Source organism: Hippopotamus amphibius, chromosome 2 (genome assembly GCF_030028045.1).
Source record: "Hippopotamus amphibius kiboko isolate mHipAmp2 chromosome 2, mHipAmp2.hap2, whole genome shotgun sequence".
NCBI classification, from domain to species: Eukaryota; Metazoa; Chordata; class Mammalia; order Artiodactyla; family Hippopotamidae; genus Hippopotamus; species Hippopotamus amphibius.
The window spans coordinates 171,565,666-171,581,993 of NC_080187.1; the positions used below are offsets into that span (position 1 = coordinate 171,565,666).

General features: G+C 56.9%; 1 protein-coding gene across 5 annotated transcripts; it reads left to right on the forward strand.

Annotated features, from left to right (window-relative positions):
* Positions 1–995: 995 nt before the first annotated feature.
* On the forward strand, positions 996–16,261 carry ADCY4 (adenylate cyclase 4). Of its 5 annotated transcripts, XM_057721072.1 has the most exons (26): positions 996–1,103; positions 1,397–1,602; positions 2,998–3,195; positions 3,336–3,497; positions 4,070–4,219; positions 4,649–4,797; positions 4,875–4,986; positions 5,718–5,845; positions 5,978–6,136; positions 6,391–6,523; positions 6,722–6,895; positions 9,410–9,453; positions 9,586–9,672; positions 9,860–9,929; positions 10,249–10,346; positions 10,985–11,069; positions 11,175–11,312; positions 11,944–12,054; positions 12,284–12,468; positions 12,656–12,740; positions 13,197–13,355; positions 14,623–14,769; positions 15,070–15,177; positions 15,296–15,410; positions 15,732–15,856; positions 15,941–16,261. In XM_057721072.1, exons 2-26 carry the CDS (start codon positions 1,444–1,446, stop codon positions 16,091–16,093), a joined length of 3,234 nt encoding a protein of 1,077 aa, XP_057577055.1. In that variant the 5' UTR covers positions 996–1,103; positions 1,397–1,443; the 3' UTR covers positions 16,094–16,261. The 5 variants fall into 5 exon arrangements, 4 of the variants coding, with proteins under 4 accessions (XP_057577055.1, XP_057577056.1, XP_057577057.1 ...); XR_009051248.1 differs by lacking the exon at positions 15,941–16,261 and having other exon boundaries at positions 14,997–15,177; positions 15,732–15,746; XM_057721073.1 differs by lacking the exon at positions 11,175–11,312.
* The last annotated feature ends 67 nt before the right edge of the window (positions 16,262–16,328 follow it).

Below are 16,328 nucleotides of genomic sequence, written 5' to 3' on the forward strand. Positions count from 1 at the left end.
TTTAACCAAAGCACCGTGAATGACGCTAAAGCTTCAGCCAGGCGTGGGAAGGGACACGGATGAGAGATGGGGGAGCTGACATGGAGGGAGTGGAAGGCACTGAGGTCTCCCACTATGGCTAGGGCCGGAAGCGAAGCTGGATGCTGAGGGTTATGGGTGGGCAATGTTGTGGCACACAAGGTCAGGGCCCAGCAGGCAGCAGCAGGAAGGAATCCTGGAGGCCTGGCTCCTGGGGCAGCTCTAACCTCAGGGCAGAGCACTTCCTGTAGAGCAGGCAGAGACCCCACCCCAAACCAAACCCTGAGGATAGAGGCTGTGGTCCTGCCGCCACCTTTTCTTCGGGGCTGTGGAGACTTGGCAGTGGAGTGCTGGGGAGGGGGCTCTCCATGGGAATTCTCAGACCCCAGCACATCTGCGCCCTGCACAATGCCCCTAGTCTCTCGTAGGTCAGCCCCCATACTACCATCTCCCTCTGCCACATACACCCATGCACACATTGCTTCCGTGGAGGCACTGGAACCCTTTGATTCTCAGCTGGTGTCAGGGAGAGGACAGTGACGGCTCCACACAGATGTGCCCCTCCCATGGAGCTGGACACCACTGGAATGTGGACAGTTCAGATATAGCCGCAGCGCTGCCATCCAGGCTGGAGAGGCAGGGAATGATCGCCTCTCATCCTGACCTAGACCCTAGCCCCCACATGGCACCATGTCCTTCTTCCCTGCATCCTTGCCAGCCTTCGCTCCAGCCCGCCCTCCGTCTCCCCACACCCAAGGTTCTGAGCCCATTTCGACATTTGACCCTTGACTTGGCCCACCCCACCCGTTGCATCTCTCTTGTGGTCCGGATTCCCCTTCCTTGAAAGGGCAGAAGTGGGGAGGCTCTGGTGTTAGGAGAGACAATCAGAGTGGGGGAGGAGCCCTGCAGAGTCTGGCTAGGGCACAGGAAGGGCCGGGCTGTCCCATCGGGGAAGTGGGAGGGGGCCGTGGCGCCAGGAGGGAAGCGCCTGCTGCCGGGGGCTCTGAGCTAGTAGCCTAGCAGCAAGCGTGACTCCGAAACCTGCCCTGGGGTTAGCCTGTTCAGCTGCGGCAGCATCGTGCGTAGTGAGTGGGGGAAAGGGGGAAGCTGGGGCTCCTTTGCTTCAACCCTACATCCTGTGCTCCTGGCTTTTGCTAAGCACCTCTGCAGTCTGGGTTTGAGGGAGGAGGAACAAAAGATTGGGCAGTCCCTTCACTGTCAACTGGGAGAAGGCAGGGAGGCCACAGGGAGTGCCTGGAAGGAGGTGGGGTTGCCATGAGGTTGGGAGGTCCGGGCGCAAGCGGCTCGGGCCCGGTGAGAATGGCAGAGTTGGGGCTGGCTGGGGCCCCAGACAGAAACCCACCCTGGCCCTCCTCAGCCCCAGGGGTCCGCCCCCAGGCAGTGTAGCGCTGGGCAGGGGAGACCATGGCCCGCCTCTTCAGTCCCCGGCCGCCTCCCAGCGAAGAGCTCTTCTACGAGACCTACTACAGCCTGAGCCAGCAGTACCCACTACTGCTACTGCTGCTGGTGATCCTGCTCTTTGGGCTCCTGGCGCTGCTCGCTGTTGCCTGGGCCAGCGGCAGGGTAAGCAGGGGAGGGCAGGGAGGGCTCTGATGCGGGGTGCCTCCTTAAGGACGGCGGGAGGGCCACTGCTCAGGGGCGTTTTCGGGGCTGGGACTTGTGGGTCTCTGGTCTTTTTTTTTTTTTTTTGCCCGAACCTGTGGGATCCTAGTTCTCCGACCAGGAATTGAACCCACACCCCTGCATTGGAAGCGTGGATTCTTAACCACAGGATACCACCAGGGAAGTCCCACGTGGGTCTTCTTTTCGATGTGCTTTCTTATCTGGGACCCGGAAAACAAGTGCTAGGAACTGCAGTGACCCTGCACAAGTCACTGCCTCTCTGGGCCACAGTCTCTGGGTCTACACAAGGAGATAGCTGAGCTCTCGATGCTTCTAATTTCTCTGTGGGTGCTGACAGACCTCAGACCTTACAAACGTCTGTGATCTACTGGTCCTAGAATAAATCCAACACCGGATTTTCCAATTTTCCAGGGGGGGAAATTACACTGGGCCCCATGGGAATCTGCTTCCTGGTTTTCTTTCCCTCTCAGGCGCTGTGGGGCAGTTGTACCCACAGACTCCCAGAAGGCACTTTCCATTCCGTTCTCATTTAGTCCCCAAATAAACCCATTTCCAGTTTCTTTTGTTGGGGGGATGGGGATCTTCGATTCCATTTCTGGAAATATCTTGCTTCAAGTTTTCTTTAAACATTTCGGAGGCAAGGTGGGAAAACCATTGGATGTGACCAATCCTTGCCTGTCCTCTCCAAGTCCAGGAAGAGGTGGGAACAAAGAGTGAGGGGCGAGGGGGGGTAAGCTTCTACACCTGAGGCAACGGGGAGATCCAGCTCCCAGGCAGCCTAGGGAGGTTATGGGCGCAGTCTCCTGCCCAAGCTCTGCTGAGGGGAGGTGGGGGCGGGGCCTGAAACTCTGAGCCTTGGTCCCAGGCAGGGAATCTCCCCTGCAAATTGGCCAGATTCGGATATACTCATGCCTAAGTGCCTTCTGTGAACTAGAATTTTTCTCTTGCTTTGGGATCCCGAGTGGGGGTGGGAGGGGTGCTGTAGTTCCCATTTGACAGGTGAGAAAACGGAGGCACAGAAGGGTCATGGATTCACAAATGGCCAATGTGAGGTTGCAGCCAGGTCTTCTGGGTAGGAGGTTCAGTCACGCTGCAGCATGCAAGTGAGATAGTGGGTTGAATCATAGGAGACTGCTGGCTCTGTAGATTAAAAACAGATTATCAGCAATTTCAAGTGGTTCAACTTAATATGAATGGCAAGTGGAGGTGCCCTGCCTGCTTTTCTTACTAGGGTTTGAGACAGTTTTCAGAACGGGTCTGAGGGACTGCCGGCTCTTCCTCTCCTTGGAGGAGCTCCGCAAGCGCCACACCCCGATTTTGCCTCATGTACCCCAGGAGCTGGCCTCAGACCCGGGCTTCCTGACCACGGTGCTGTGCGCGCTGGGCGGCTTCTCCCTACTGCTGGGCCTGGCTTCTCGCGAACATCGACTGCAGCGCTGGACGCGTCCCCTGTCGGGCCTCGTGTGGGCAGCGCTGCTCGCGCTAGGCCACGGCTTCCTGTTCACCGGGGGCGCGGTGAGCGCCTGGGATCAGGTGAGGCTGGTGGAGCAGAGCGGGGAGAGCTCCCGGGCCTCGAACGCGCACTCAGGCCCCGAAGAGCAGCGCTGCAGCAGCAGCAGCAGCAGCAGCAGCAGCAGTGTAAGCCTGCAACTTCCCGCTCCCCTCTCCCCCAGGTGTCCTTTTTCCTTTTTGTCATCTTCACCGTGTATGCCATGTTGCCCTTGGGCATGTGGGACGCCGCCGCCGCGGGTCTCACCTCTTCACTCTCACACCTGCTGGTCCTGGGGCTGTACCTTGGGCCTCAGCCGGACTCACGGCCCGCGCTGCTGCCGCAGGTGAGCACGCACGGAGCACAGGCTGCGGCCAGGGCTGGCTCCGCTGGGCGCTGCTTGCTTCCTCCGCGCAGTCACCAACCAACCGTTTGCTGAGCTGTGACTGCAAGGCAGGGCGCAGCGCTGGGCGCAGGGTGCAAACTCAGACCCCGGCCAGGCCTTCGTGGAGCTGGTACACGGGGCAGCGCGATGCCTGCAAACGCCAGAAGAGGGCTCTGGGCCCACGGGGAAGGGAGTTCGCCCGGGTGGTGGGGACAGGTGTGGATGACTGACCCTTTTACGGGGAATGTAAAAATTGGAGCTTGAGTAGTGTCGTGCTGCGGTGCGGGTGGGAATGATGGAGTGGTACTCCCAGCCTCGGAAACGCACGTGCAAAGGTTTCTAGACCTAAGAGGCCGGGTTGGCAGCAGCCAGGAGTCTGGAGCAGAGGTGGTGGGGTGAGGGAGTGTGGCACCCGTTGCCTCGAAATACTTCCGCCTCTTAACTCCCCGGCCCTCTGAGAGACCAGTCCAGCTACACACAGTAGCCCCCCGCCCCGGGGTCCATTGCCCTCTGAGGCTGACCCTCCCCCACAGCTGGCGGCAAACGCGGTGCTGTTCCTATGCGGGAACGTGGCCGGAGCGTACCACAAGGCGCTGATGGAGCGCGCGCTGCGCGCCACCTTCCGGGAGGCGCTGAGTTCCCTGCACTCGCGCCAGAGGCTGGACACGGAGAAGAAGCACCAGGTCCGCTGGGACGCGAGGCCGGGCGGGGCGGGGGTTCCGAGACGGGAGTTGTTTAGATCTGACTATGGAAGCCGAATGACTTAGGCGGGTCGCTAGACCTTCTGTTTCCTCCTTTGTAAAATGTGGCTATTGTCCACCTTGGAAGGCTGGTGTGAGGCTCAGACTGAAGAGTGTGAAAACACTTTAGAACGTTATGAAACTAAACGAAGGGCTCTAGTTCCGATATTGGTGCTGGAGGTTCAGTCTCTGAAGGTGATCAGTGCAGGGCAGGGCTGGAGCCCGGCTATAGGTGGTGGGGGAGGACCTGGGCCGACACCCTGGGGAACACCTCTGGCGCTGGGGAAGTATGTGAGCTCCCAGCGGCTTGGGGAGCTGGGGCTCCCGGCTTTAAGGGGTAGGGGGGTTGGTGCTCATAGTCACCTCCCCCAGGAACACCTCCTCTTGTCCATCCTTCCTGCCTACCTGGCCCAAGAGATGAAGGCGGAGATCATGGCACGGCTACAGGCTGGACAGGGGTCAAGGCCAGAGAGTACCAACAACTTCCACAGCCTCTATGTCAAGAGGCACCAGGGAGTCAGGTATGAGGAAGGACGGCCAGAGGGGAGGGAGTGCAGGCTGAGACCCCAGCCCCACTGATGCGGTCTGCCCCACCCAGTGTGCTGTATGCGGACATCGTGGGCTTCACGCGGCTGGCCAGTGAGTGCTCCCCTAAGGAGTTGGTGCTCATGCTCAACGAGCTCTTTGGCAAGTTCGACCAGATCGCCAAGGTCAGAGGGAACTTCTTTCCCCACCTTCACACTCCCCACCCTGGAGAGCCCCTTCCGAGGGAAAGGCCTGCCTTATAAGATCCCAGTCCCACTTCCAAGCCCATGTGGGCTCCCAGATACTCCACTGCGGGTAGGAAACCCTCTCAAATATCCCCAGGTATGGAACTGCTCTCTGCACCCCTCAAAGCTGGAGAGACTTTTCAACATCCCCACAGATGCCCCAACTACAACACACCCAAACAGGCTCTGAGCCCCAGCATAGGTGTCTCTGGGCACTACAACCAAATCTAGATAGATTTTTCTGATGTACTAACATTAGGAGGCGCTTCCAAGGGAAATCTCTGCCCTCCGCATCCTCAGCCCAGCTACCCGCTCAGTACCCAGGGATGCCCCCAACCAACTTAATCTGGATGTTCCCCCAACCCAAAAAAACCCCCTCAATCCTGAGGTGACTTTCATATGCTCAAATCTGAATACACCCTACACATGCCAAAGCTGGAGAGAGCCACAGACATCCCAACCCTTCAGAAGCCCTTCTGAGAAAGACACCCACATAGGAGACCTTAGCCAGTCCCGTATCAAGTTAAGGGAGTCCCTAGATCTGACCTAGACACTCCCAACCTCAGAAGTTCTTCAGGAATATCACATTTGCTCCCACTTTTCCCAACTCTCTCCTGCCTCCTTTGGCAGCTAACCAGGTGCCCCCCTCCTCCTGTACACCCTTCCCCCAGGAGCATGAATGCATGCGGATCAAGATCCTGGGAGACTGTTACTACTGTGTCTCTGGGCTACCGCTCTCGCTGCCAGACCACGCCATCAACTGCGTGCGCATGGGGCTGGACATGTGCCGGGCCATCAGGTCAGTTGGGGTGGGCAGGATGGATGTGGGGCAGGAGCAGGTAGGGTGGTGGAAGTCCTCCCCGAGAGGGGGAGGGCTGCTGCATGGGTAGGGCTGAAGGCAGCACTCAAACTGTTCATACACCCTGCTCAGGAAACTTCGGGCAGCCACCGGGGTGGATATCAACATGCGTGTTGGTGTGCACTCGGGCAGCGTGCTCTGCGGGGTCATCGGGCTGCAGAAATGGCAGTATGATGTCTGGTCCCATGACGTCACTCTGGCCAACCACATGGAGGCGAGTGGAGTGCCAGGGTGAGAGCTGGGGCTCCGGGAGGCTATAGCAAGAGACCAATCAGACTTCCAACTTGCCTGGTTTTCACAGTTCTTTAAAATGAGCACATTCCCAAGTGGGGGTCAGGGAGATCCTGGGGTACAGGGAGGGGAGCTGGGAGACACTTCCTGTAGCACAGGGCCTTGCTTGAAGTCGGACCTCCAAGAATGCGCCTCGAAAGAAATGAAAGATTTGGAAGCTCTCCTTCCTGATTCCCACCTCCCCCTCCTTCCAGACGAGTACATATCACAGGGGCGACACTGGCCCTGCTGGCAGGGGCTTACGCTGTGGAGGATGCAGCCATGGAACACCGGGACCCATACCTTCGGGAGCTAGGGGAGCCCACCTACCTGGTCATCGATCCCCGGGTAAGAGCCCAGCCTGGACCCCACGGGCTGGCCCACCCTCACCATCCACAGCCAATGGGCCTGATCTCTTCCATGCCAGACATTGAGCTCCTGGGCCCTGAAGTGTGTATCGTCGGGGAGGGGACAGAAGCCTTTAAGGGGTGTGGGGAGAATGGGGAAGGGTCTGTGATCTTGACTCTCAGCCCTCGTGTGCCCCAGGCGGAGGAGGAGGACGAGAAGAGCACTGCAGGAGGGTTGCTGTCCTCTCTTGAGGGCCCCAAGATGCGTCCATCACTGCTGATGACCCGCTACCTGGAGTCCTGGGGTGCAGCCAAGCCTTTCGCTCACCTGAACCACGTAGAGAGCCCTGTGTCCACCTCCACCCCTCTCCCGGTACGTGCACCTCCTTCATGAGCCCAGCGCTTACATAAACCCACCCCCATCGCCCACTTCTGGCTCCTCCCGCCCCCACCATCAGTGAGTCACTTGATGACATCCCAAGGTCCTGAACTTTCTGGTCACCCCAGTCACTGGTTCAGGACCTTCCTTGCCCCTTTTTCCAGAGAAAGGGCAAAGATGACTGCCCTCTGAGCTCAGCTCAGAGAAGACACAAGACCCTACAGACACCATGTCCACTGCTCCCCAGCCTCCACTCAGGAAGCCCCTTCCCCTGGTACTATACTTCGTCCTGACTCTGAGGCCGGTGCTACAGACCCATTCCCACCAGGAAATGTCTCTGTTTAGCTCAGTCCTGCAACTCTACGCTCTCTTACTCAGTCCCCTCTGAGACAGGGAGGGCGGGGCCCATCGCTTGCTGCCCCTGCTCTCCAGCACTTGGACACAGACAAAATGAGGTGATAGTGAAAATCTCTCATGGCCTCAAAGAAGGAAGTCACCATGAGTGGGCAGGATCGGGGAGGGAGAGAGGGAAGCCAGCCTACCCCTTGTCTGGGGGAAGTTACAACAGGGCCACTTAGGCTGATCTGTGCATAGCACTTCAGGGTAGTCAGTGACTCACCAGCTGCTGGAGGAGCCTGGATTTCCCCCACCACCCACTCGAGGTGTTGGTACTTGCTGACAAGCGGCCAGAACCCCCTCATGCAGGGACCCAGGCCATGTCCCTAAAGGCTTGCCCCGGGGTCAGATTCCTCAGCCTGTTCTCCATTTTACCTGATCTTCCCAAAACCCGTTCAGCATTCGCAGTCACCTATCCATGGATCTTCCCAGAATCTCCTCTGCTAGGGAGACCTGCTTGAATTTATGGGGTAACTCCAGAGTACCCTTTCTGTGTCCAATCCCCCCTCCCTTCCCATCCAGCAGGAAAGCAGGCCAGAGATCAGTGAACAGTGAGGAGCGGGGAGAGGGGGGTGGACCTTGAGGCTCAGTGGCTGAGTGCTTAATTTCAAGCCTCAGCAGGGGGAAGGGGAGAGGTTAGAGGGCTAAGCTGGCAGGATGGAGAGGAAGGAAGAACCCAAGACCCAGCTGACCGTTGCAGGCTGAGGCCTCTTGGTGGGGATGGGGTAGAAGGGGGTTTGCTGGGAGCCCAGGGACTGCCAGACGATGTTGGGTGCAACCCCCGTGGTGGGGATGCCCCCCAGGACCCATGCCAGACCTCCCCAACCCCCACTGGCATGCAGGCTAAGAAGTGTCAGGGCGGAGTGGGAACCCCTTCTTCTAAGTTATCTCCTGAGGCACGACCTCATCAGCCCAGAGACTCCCTTCTCAGCCCCTGACACCCCAGGGTCTCATTCAAATGGTAGGAATCCTGAGCATCACCCTTGGCCGACTATTAAACAACGCGGATCTTTGGGGTGGTGGGCGGTGTTTGTGTGGTGGCTACCATCTCTCCATTCATTCCTTCCACAATCTTTGAGCCCCTGCTATGTGGCAGGCAGTGGGTTAGTTCTTGAGAAGACAGAAATGAATAAGATGTTTTCCTTGCCTTCAAATAACTTATAGGCATGGGGGTGGGGGGAAGGGGTACAGATAGGTAGTTTGATAAAAGGACAAGGCATAGGTGCGTTCATGGCCTCGTGCTTAGAACAGACCTCTCAGTCCCTCTCTGCCTCTCCCTCTCTGATCCTCTCACATACACAGGGTTTTGGTTTGGGGGATGATGTGGTCCCCTGTGACCCTGCTTCCTTCACATGAGTGAGGAAGGACCGTGACCGTACATCTTGTCCTGGGGCGTCGCTCAGCGCCTGGCCCCCTTCCTTGGTGCTTGTCCTCACCCACTCGCGTGCTCATTCCCCATGTCTGCACACACTGCTTATTTCTTTTGGTGCAGAAGACAGTGACTATAACCAGGTTTGTTTCTCTTCCTCTTTCCCTTTCTTCTCCATTTTCGTTTCACTACCCCACCACCTCCCAGCTCAGCCTGCCCACGAAAGGGCAGAGGAGGTTCAGAGTGCTCTGCATTACCACTCCAGTTTCAACTAACAAGGATTTTTTGGCTTGGAGTGATGGGCAAGTCACTGCCTTTGGAATCTGTTGCAGTCCTTAGGGAAGATGAGACACAAGGAACGAACAGCCATTCACACCAACAGAGGATCCAGGGTTGCCTCCTAAGTAATAGAAACTATGAGGAAATCAGAGATGTAGAGACTCTGGGGGTCTGAAGAGTCAGGAGGAAGCTTGAAGAAGTAAATATGGTTTGAACCTTCCCCTGTGGGCAGGTGGGATTTGGTAGAGATGGAGATAGAGACAGAGATATATAGAGAGAGATGGAGATGGATAGAGACAGAGAGAGAGAGAGAGAGAAAGTTCATTAGAGGCAAGGGAAACAGCCAGGTCAAATGCTCACGTCAAGGCCGTGTGTAGGTATGGAATGCCTCACTGCCTCACTCCACCATGGTGGAGGATGCTCACCATCTTTCATCTTCCTTCATCCCTGTGTTCTTCCTGCAGGAGAAGGCCCTGTCTTCCTTCAGTCCCCAGTGGAGCCTGGACCGGTGAGGAGGCCTGAGCAACTTTGACAGTGGGGCTGTCCCAGTGACCCATCTCCATCCTCCCTGGGGGGCTGCTCCTGCTTTGCCCAGATACTTTTGCTCTCCTGGGTGACAGGCTGGGCTCTCACTGTGCAGGAGTCGTACCCCCCGGGGACTAGATGATGAACTAGACACCGGAGATGCCAAGTTCTTCCAGGTCATCGAACAGCTCAACTCTCAGAAGTATGGAGTAGAGAAGAGGGCTGGGAGGGCTAGAGGCCTGAGCTCAGATGGTACAGGAGGAGTGGTGCTCCCCTGAGGACCTGGAGGGAAAGGAGAGCCTTCCCAGCCCTAGTCCTTCAACTCATCTGACAACACCCTCCTCTCTACCCCTTCCTCTTCCGGGCCTACTGCCGCCACCTTCCACTAGACAGTGGAAACAGTCAAAGGACTTCAACCCATTGACACTGTACTTCAGAGAGAAGGAGATGGAGAAAGAGGTAGGCTGGGGGGATGGCACCACAGGATTTCCCAACCTCAGTTCCTCTGCCCTGGGGAGGGAGCCGACCCTGTGGTCCCACCTCCCCTCCCCAGGTCTGCCCAGTTTGCGACCCTGAGAGGTGAAGGGCTCACACCCCTCCACTGAATTACTGGGTGGTGATGGGAGGGAGGAGGGCGGCTCCTTAGAGAAGTGGCTACCTGGGGTGGAACTGGAGGGTGAGACAGTAAGGCTGGGGACCCACTCCTTGCCTGGGATTGACACCTTGAAGGTAATGGACAGCACCAGTGCCCCGTCTCCACCGACTCTCTCCCTTCCAGTATCGGCTCTCCGCACTTCCCGCCTTCAAATACTATGCAGCCTGTACCTTCCTGGTTTTTCTCTCCAACTTCATCATCCAGATGCTGGTAACAAACAGGTGAGAGACCCCTAGGCAAGGGAAGCCCTGATTCTCAAAAACAGACCCCGGGCCCACACTTTCTTCCCTTGCTCAGGGCACTGAGCCACAGAGGAAATGCAAATGTGTGCTCTGGGGAACCAGTCATCATAGCCCTCATCTTACTACCTTACATCCTGTGGGCCTTCTACATACCCCGAGCATTTTCCCATGCCTGTCTCTCAATTCTAACAACAGTCCCATGAAGGAGGTTTTGTTCCCATTGAGAAATCCAAATCTCACAGCAAATGAGCTTAGCGAGTAGGTCCTCACTTCCACTTCACTGCTTGGAGGGGTGAGGACTCATTCAAAACTCAGCCAGGTGACAGAGCTTTGGCCTGAAAGCCCAGAGAGGGGTCTGATGCAGCCTCGGCCACTCTTGTGAGTCCCCTGTCCCCTTCCAATATTGTCCCTACCTTACCCCAATACTGTCCTAGTCCCCTCAGCTTTCCCAGATCAGCAGCGTGTAACGTCTTTCATCAGCCTGGACCTCATCAGCAGCCGGTGCAAATCCCCAGGGCCACTTTTCCCCATGTCACCCAACTAGAGTGCAGGGCACCCTCCCAGGACATGGAAAGCCTATTCTGGCTCTTCAAGGCCTCGCTCTTGTTTCTCTTTAGGCCCCCAGCTCTGACCATCACCTATAGCATCACCTTCCTCCTCTTCTTCCTCCTCCTCTTCGTCTGCTTCTCAGAGCACCTGACGGTGAGGTGGGCTTGGGGGCAGCGTGGCGAGCTGGGGCCCTGACCACGACCTGGCCTGCAGTGGGTGCCCCAGCCCACGGCTCAGACTCCCATGCTCCTTCCACAGAAGTGTGTCTTGAAAGGCCCCAAGATGCTGCACTGGCTGCCCACACTGTCTGTCCTAGTGGCCACACGGCCCGGACTGCGAGTCGCCCTGGGCACCGCTACCATCCTGCTTGTCTTCGCCATGGCCGTTACCAGCCTGGTGAGGGGGGGGGCCCTATGCACCCCCATTGGGGCGTGCTGGATCTGCCAGAGGCTGAAAGCAGACCCCTGGATTTGGGAGGACAGCTGGACTAAGGCCAGGGGATGCTGGAAATGTCGGACAAGTTTAAAAGAAAATTACAGTCACCCACACCCCACCACCTGGGCACAATCATTGTTAATAACACGTTGGTGGCCCTCCTTCCTATCTTTTGTCTGTGTGTGCAGAGCTCCCTTACTTACCTTACTCACTATGATTTTGTAAGCTGAGTTTGGCTGATTTTTTAGAACTTAGACTCGTTCCTAGAATTCTATCCCTGAAAAGCACCTTAGGAGTCATCCCCCAGCCAAGTCACAGAAGCGGAAGCTGAGGCCCAGAGAGGTTAAGTGGCTGGCAAAAGATCACACAGTGGATCCGTGACAGACGGGTGCTCATGACACCCACTCCCCCAATCCCTCCCTCTCCCCACCCCGCCCCCAGCGAGGACCCCAGAGCTGAGGCTCCCTCACCCACCAGAGAGAGCAGGATCCGCCCCTTTGGAGGGGTCTGGCCCCGACTCATCCCTGCGTCACAAGCTGCCGTCATGCCCAAGAGCTGCCTGCCCACCTCAGCGCCTTGTCTCCTTCTGCAGGTCTTCTTACCGGCAGCCGCGAACTGCCCTTTCCGGGCTCCCAATGTGTCCTCCGTGGCTTCCAACCTCTCCTGGGAGCTCCCTGGGTCCCTGCCTCTCATCAGCGTCCCAGTGAGTGTCCCTCACAGCCCCGAATCTCCTCCTCCAGAGCCTTCCTCGGCCCCTCCCCCACACGCTTAGTTGAGGAACCCTTCATCCCGTGGCCCAGGACAGACACGGGCCACACTTGGTGTGTGTTTGCGTGGCCGACGCTCCCTGCCCTCCTGATAGGACCGGGCTCTGGGCCGGGCAGGGCAGGAGGACACGCCTCACCTCCTGCCCACCCTGCCCGGCCCCGTAGTACTCCATGCACTGCTGCGTGCTGGGGTCCCTCTCCTGCTCCCTCTTCCTGCACACGAGCTTCGAGCTGAAGCTGCTGCTGCTCCTGCTGTGGCTGCTGGCCTCCTGCTCCCTCTCCCTGCACTCCCACGCCTGGCTGTCCGACTGCCTCGTCGCCCGCCTCTACCTGGGTGCCTCGGACTCCAGGTGCGCACAGCCGCTGCACAGAGGGGCACAGGCTGGGACCGGACAGAGCAGAACTGTCTTCATCTCTCTGCCTGAACCACCCCCGGGGCGAAAGGAGGGGGAGGCTGAGGGCTTCATGGGCACTGGTGCGGGAGGTGGTGGGGAGAGGCCATCGAGAAGGGGCAGCCCTGATCTGTGGCCTCCTTAGGCCAGGGGTGCTGAAGGAGCCCAAGTTGATGGGAGCAGTCTCCTTCTTCATCTTCTTCTTCACCCTCCTGGTCCTGGCTCGGCAGGTAAGTCTCCCAGCTTAGCCCTCCAGGGCCTCCCTGGGAAGGGCGAGGCAGACTCCCCGTATATGTGACTTGGTCTCTCTCACCCTTTCCCTGAATCTCATATCTTCAGGCTTAAGCCCAAATTGTGTGTCCATTGGAAGCTTCTAAGTGACCCTTCCTGCTCCCTTTCTTTCTCCTTCACTCCCCAAGGGAGCGCCCTCAAATTCTCCCCTCCCCTCCTCCCTGCCACCCCAGTCTAGGAAACTCATGCATAAGAAAAAATCTGCTGCCACTGCTGTCCTCCTTAGTTTGAATCTAGATTCAGGGCAGTCTCCCCAGGGACCGCACCTTAAGCCTTTTCTCTAAACTAGGGGGAGGGGGTATGGTTTTAAGCATCATGGAGTGAGGGGTGAATACTCAGGAGCTGGGGCTCCCCTGTACTGTGTCTCCCCATGGTCCCCTGGTGACCCTGCCCAGAACGAGTATTACTGCCGCCTGGACTTCCTGTGGAAGAAGAAGCTGAGGCAGGAGCAGGAGGAGACAGAGACGATGGAGAACCTGACTCGGCTGCTCCTGGAGAACGTGCTCCCCGCGCACGTGGCTCCCCAGTTCATCGGCCAGAATCGGCGCAATGAGGTGACTCCCCATCCCCAACCCCTGAGCCCCAGAGGATGAAAGTCTTGCCTGGCGCATCCTCCCTGGACTCCAAGCCACTGTGCCTATCAGGTGTCTCCATCTTCACAAGATCTTAGGCTCTGTCCTTGGTGAGCACAGAATCTCTGCATCCCAAGTTCTTACTTGGAAGGAGTATTGTCACTAACGGCCACTCTCTGCCCTTCAGAAGCCCCATCAAGTGTCAATGGGAATTGTGTGACGGACACAGTCCACCCCTCTCTCTAGCCCTGCACTATCCAGTATGGTAACCGTTAGCCTCGTGTGGCCATTTAAATTTAATTAAATAGAAAATTCAGTTCCTTGGTCATACTGGCCACACTTCAAGTGTTCGACAGCTGCTTGTGCCCAGTGGCCACCATATTGGACAGCACATGTAATAGACATTTCTGTCACCACAGACACGTCTATTGAATGATGCTACTCTAGATCCTCAAATATCTTGCTGTAGTCAGACTCACATATCTGCACCATCTTATCTACTGCCACCTCCTCACACTGTCTGCTGTGGAGATGCTCTTGGCCTGTTATCAAGGGAAAGTTAAAAGAAATGACTCAGGGGCTCTTTCACAGCCTTATGGCCCACCACGTGCTCTCTGCTCTCAAGATCAGGAGTAGCTCTCCTTCTGCTGGTTTCTTCTCCGATAGACACTGGAAACCTGGTAACTGATCCTGTTTCGGTCTTCTGATGAGCTGCTAGAAAGCTCAGAGGCAGAATCCAGGACTAAGGAGGACTCCCCTTTTCCCTATTATTGTTTTGTTGTTGTTTTTGTTTGGGTTTTGTGGGGGGGTTTTTTTGGGTTTTGGGGTTTTTTTTAGTTTGAATAGCAAAATCTTTTTCTCTAAGTTCTGGAGGCTATTATTGCTTCATTTTATCTTCCAAACTGTAGCTATCTTTTAAAGCTGACTTAACTGACAACACTTTTCAGCAGTAAGATAGGATATAAAGATAATTCCCATGGGCATGATACCAGTTGCAAAAGAGAATCCCTTCACGTTGCTGTGAGGTGACCTTGACTCTGAACCTCTGTCTCTCCTGGAATCGCAATGAGACCCAGTCTTTAACCCCTGAGTCACATCCCTGGGGTAACCTGGCCCTACCCCTCTCCTTCCTTCCCAATCCTTCTTAAACTGAGCGGGAGGAGTATGGACACAGGGAGGGGGACCCATGTAGACCCAGAAGGGGGAAGAACGTGGCATAGCCCCTCACCCCAGCCTCCTGCCCTCCCAGGACCTCTACCACCAGTCCTACGAGTGTGTCTGTGTCCTCTTCGCCTCAGTCCCAGACTTTAAGGAGTTTTACTCTGAATCCAGCATCAACCATGAGGGGCTAGAGTGTCTGCGGCTGCTCAATGAGATAATTGCTGATTTTGATGAGGTGACAACTCCAAGGTTCCCCTCCTCTCCCCAGACCCTATGCCCTGGATTCTAGAATTTTCCCCCAAGTCCCTCCTTCTACTTCACTCTCCTGGCCATGAGGCCCGCCCTTCCCTCCCCAGTCCTCCTGGTCCTCCTCTGATCCCCCAACTCTGCTCTCCCCAGCAACTCTGCCCACTACCAACTCTCCTCCTGCCACCATCCCTAACCCCACAACTGGTCCTTTAGCTTCCAAAAGCCTGGGGCTGGGCTTCTGGGAGAGAGCGAGAGAGACTGGGGACACAGCCTCCTTTCCGTACAGCTGCTCTCCAAGCCCAAGTTCAGTGGGGTGGAGAAGATCAAAACCATCTGCAGCACCTACATGGCTGCTACAGGCTTGAACACCACCTCTGGACAAGACGCACCGCAGGTACAACATCCCTCTCTTACCTACCAACCCTCATCAGTGGCTCTCATTGGTGGGCCCATAAGTGGGCCTTATCCCTGTACCCTCATTGACCCATCCCGGTGGGCTGTCCCTTTGCCAGGATGCTGAGCAAAGCTGCAGCCACCTTGGCACCATGGTAGAGTTTGCTGTGGCCCTTGGGTCTAAGCTGGACGTCATCAACAAGCACTCATTCAACAACTTCCGCCTGCGCGTGGGTGAGGACCCTCCCTTGCTGGAGCAGAAGGTGACCTCCTCCTCGCCTTCCCAAGTTCTCCCCCCACTGAGTCCTTTGTAAGCTGCTCCCCAGCTCAGCCCAGGAGCCCCCTCCAGACTTACCCCCTTGGGATGGAGCATGGAGTTGCTGGGCCAGGAGCTATGAGGTCCATTCACTTTCTTCCCTAAGCCACACACCTCCAGTCCCTCCTCCTTTCCTCCAAGGCCCCCAGGCCCTTCACCCTAGTTCCTTGAGCTTCATCTTCCCCTCTTCTTCCTTGAATGCCCCCCTCAGGACCCTCCTTTACCATACCTCTTGTCAGGGTTAAACCATGGACCTGTAGTGGCCGGAGTGATTGGGGCCCAGAAACCGCAATATGATATCTGGGGCAACACGGTGAACGTGGCCAGCCGAATGGAGAGTACAGGCGTCCTGGGCAAGATCCAAGTGAGGCAGCCACATTGGAGGCATGGGGGCAGGGGGATAAGGATGGGGCCATTCCCACATTCCCTCACTCCCCTCCAATTGCAGGTAACCGAAGAGACAGCCTGGGCCCTTCAGTCCTTAGGCTACACCTGCTACAGCCGGGGCATCATCAAGGTCAAAGGCAAAGGGCAGCTCTGCACCTACTTTCTGAACACAGATCTGACACGAACTGGACCTCCCTCAGCCACCGTAGGCTGAGAACCCCACCCCTCCTGCCACCTATGAGATCCTCAGTAAAGGGACTCTGCTATGTCTGGGCTAGAACTGATGTCAGAAGCTGCTGGTATAGCTGGGGAGCATCTTCTCCTCGCCTCTCAGCAGGACGGCTTCTTCCCAGGCCAAACTGAGTGTGTGTGTGTGTGTGTGTGTGTGTGTGTGTGTGAGAGAGAGAGAGAGAGAGAGAGCATGAGTGTTTTAAAAAGGAGTGATTCTT

What these genes read in the sequence shown, in the direction of transcription:
- ADCY4 (XM_057721072.1), top strand. Translation starts at nt 1,444, where the DNA reads ATGGCCCGCCTCTTCAGTCCCCGGCCGCCTCCCAGCGAAGAGCTCTTC. An exon ending in ACCTGGTCATCGATCCCCGG is followed by an intron (nt 6,524 to 6,721) that starts GTAAGAGCCCAG and finishes CGTGTGCCCCAG; the next exon opens with GCGGAGGAGGAGGACGAGAA. An exon ending in TCCTGGTCCTGGCTCGGCAG is followed by an intron (nt 12,741 to 13,196) that starts GTAAGTCTCCCA and finishes GACCCTGCCCAG; the next exon opens with AACGAGTATTACTGCCGCCT.